This window comes from Corvus brachyrhynchos, unplaced genomic scaffold (assembly GCF_000691975.1).
Source record: "Corvus brachyrhynchos isolate BGI_N302 unplaced genomic scaffold, ASM69197v1 scaffold30, whole genome shotgun sequence".
Lineage (NCBI taxonomy): Eukaryota > Metazoa > Chordata > Aves > Passeriformes > Corvidae > Corvus > Corvus brachyrhynchos.
The window spans coordinates 143,605-145,118 of record NW_008235742.1 but is presented as its reverse complement, the minus strand read 5'-3'; the positions used below and the strand labels follow the sequence as shown (position 1 = coordinate 145,118).

The following is a 1,514-nucleotide window of genomic DNA, read 5'->3' as shown; positions in this document are numbered from 1 at the left end:
AGCGCGCGTAATTCTCCCAGGGAAGGAGGGAACTGAGCGCCCAGCTCGCTGAATTCTCCCAGGGAAGGAGGGAACTGAGTGCCCAGCCTGCTGAATTCTCCCCGGGAAGGAGCAGCACTCACATGACGTGCACCACCACGCCCATCCCAGAGATGGCATCTCTGTCCACGGCGTTGAGCATGGCCTGCGAGATGGTCTCGAAGAGGTGCTCGGGCTCCTGAGGCACAGAGGGAACAGAAGGGTTCAGCTGGGCTACAAACTCCACCCTGACTCCCTGGATTTTGTCCAAACCCCCCAAAACCCTGCAAGCTTTTCCCCTCGAGCTGAACTCCTCCAGGAATGAAACCTCTCCCGCAGCCCAGAGCCTCCAGCTAACACAGGAGGGAGAATCCATGAACCCACAGATCCCAGCACCCACTCACCATGTCAGGCTCCCAGAGGGACTCACACATGCCATACATCTGCTCGGAGCAGGTGCCACTGACCACGAAGTCGTCGGTGACCATGGGGCAGCCGATGAGGTCCAGCGAGCAGATGAAGGGCTCGTGCGTGAGCGGGTCCAGCCCCGCGATCACCGGCTCCGTGTAGTAGGGCCCAAACCTGGGGACAGCAGCACGGCTCAGGGCAGCCCCGAGGCCAGGGAACAGCTTGGGAGGAACCACACAGGATCACCCAGTCCCACCCCAGGCCCTGCATAGGAAAATCCCAAAAATCCCACCCCAAAATCCCTGAGCGTTGTCCAAATGCTGCCGGAGCTCTGGCAGCTTTGGGGTCGTGCCCATTCTGCACCAGTGCTCTCATCCACCACCCTTCTGGTGAAGAACCTGTCCTTAATTCCCAACCCAACCCTCCCCAGCACAGCTCCAACAGCCTCAGCCTTCCCTGGCACCACACAGGAACGGTTCTGGCCGCTACCTTCTCTCGTAGAGCAGGTTGGACACCATGCTCATGAAGGTCTGGGGTTTGATCTGCCTCCCCTCCTTCAGCTCGTAGAGATTCAGCCTGAACTTCAGTCTCTGGGCACTGCAAAAGATGAGAGCTGGGATGAAAGCAGGGCAGGCTCTTTTTCCTCTTCACCAGGGCCTGGGGCAAGGAGGGCGTGCAGATGCAGCTTCTTTGGGAGTTGAGGTTAAATTGTAGCAGTGAAAGTCGAATTTTAGCAGTCAAAGTCGAATTTTAGCAGTGCTCTGATCTTAAATCCCACAAAGGTTTCTTTTAAAAGCTCTCCCACGAGGGGAACTAAGACTCGGAGTACCGGCAGCGTTTAATTTTGTATTAATTACAAATATTCTCCCCTCCCCACGAATAAACAAAGACATTCGCTCAGCACGAGTATCTATTGCACAAAGGCCTCACTTACACCGTCTGCACGTCCGTGGCCAGCCCGGCCAGGCCGATGTAGAGCCTCTCTCCCATCGGGAAAATCTTCTGGAAGTCCGTGGTCACCATCTGCCCCTGGATCCCGAAGCGCCGGTCGGCGGCGATGGCCACGCAGTCCTTGCCCTTCATGGCCA

General features: G+C 57.1%; 1 protein-coding gene across 1 annotated transcript in view; it reads right to left on the bottom strand.

The window, feature by feature from the left end:
- Nucleotides 1-1,509, bottom strand: part of PSMB3 (proteasome subunit beta 3) — a 2,351-nt gene extending 842 nt beyond the window's left edge. Inside the window, exons 1-4 of the mRNA XM_008634707.2 lie at nt 1,361-1,509; nt 916-1,023; nt 423-600; nt 123-217 (exon numbers count right to left, since the gene is read on the bottom strand). Of these exons, the coding sequence (XP_008632929.1) occupies nt 123-217; nt 423-600; nt 916-1,023; nt 1,361-1,509 (530 nt within the window). The remainder of the gene's footprint in view (nt 1-122; nt 218-422; nt 601-915; nt 1,024-1,360) is intronic.
- Nucleotides 1,510-1,514: the final 5 nt, after the last annotated feature.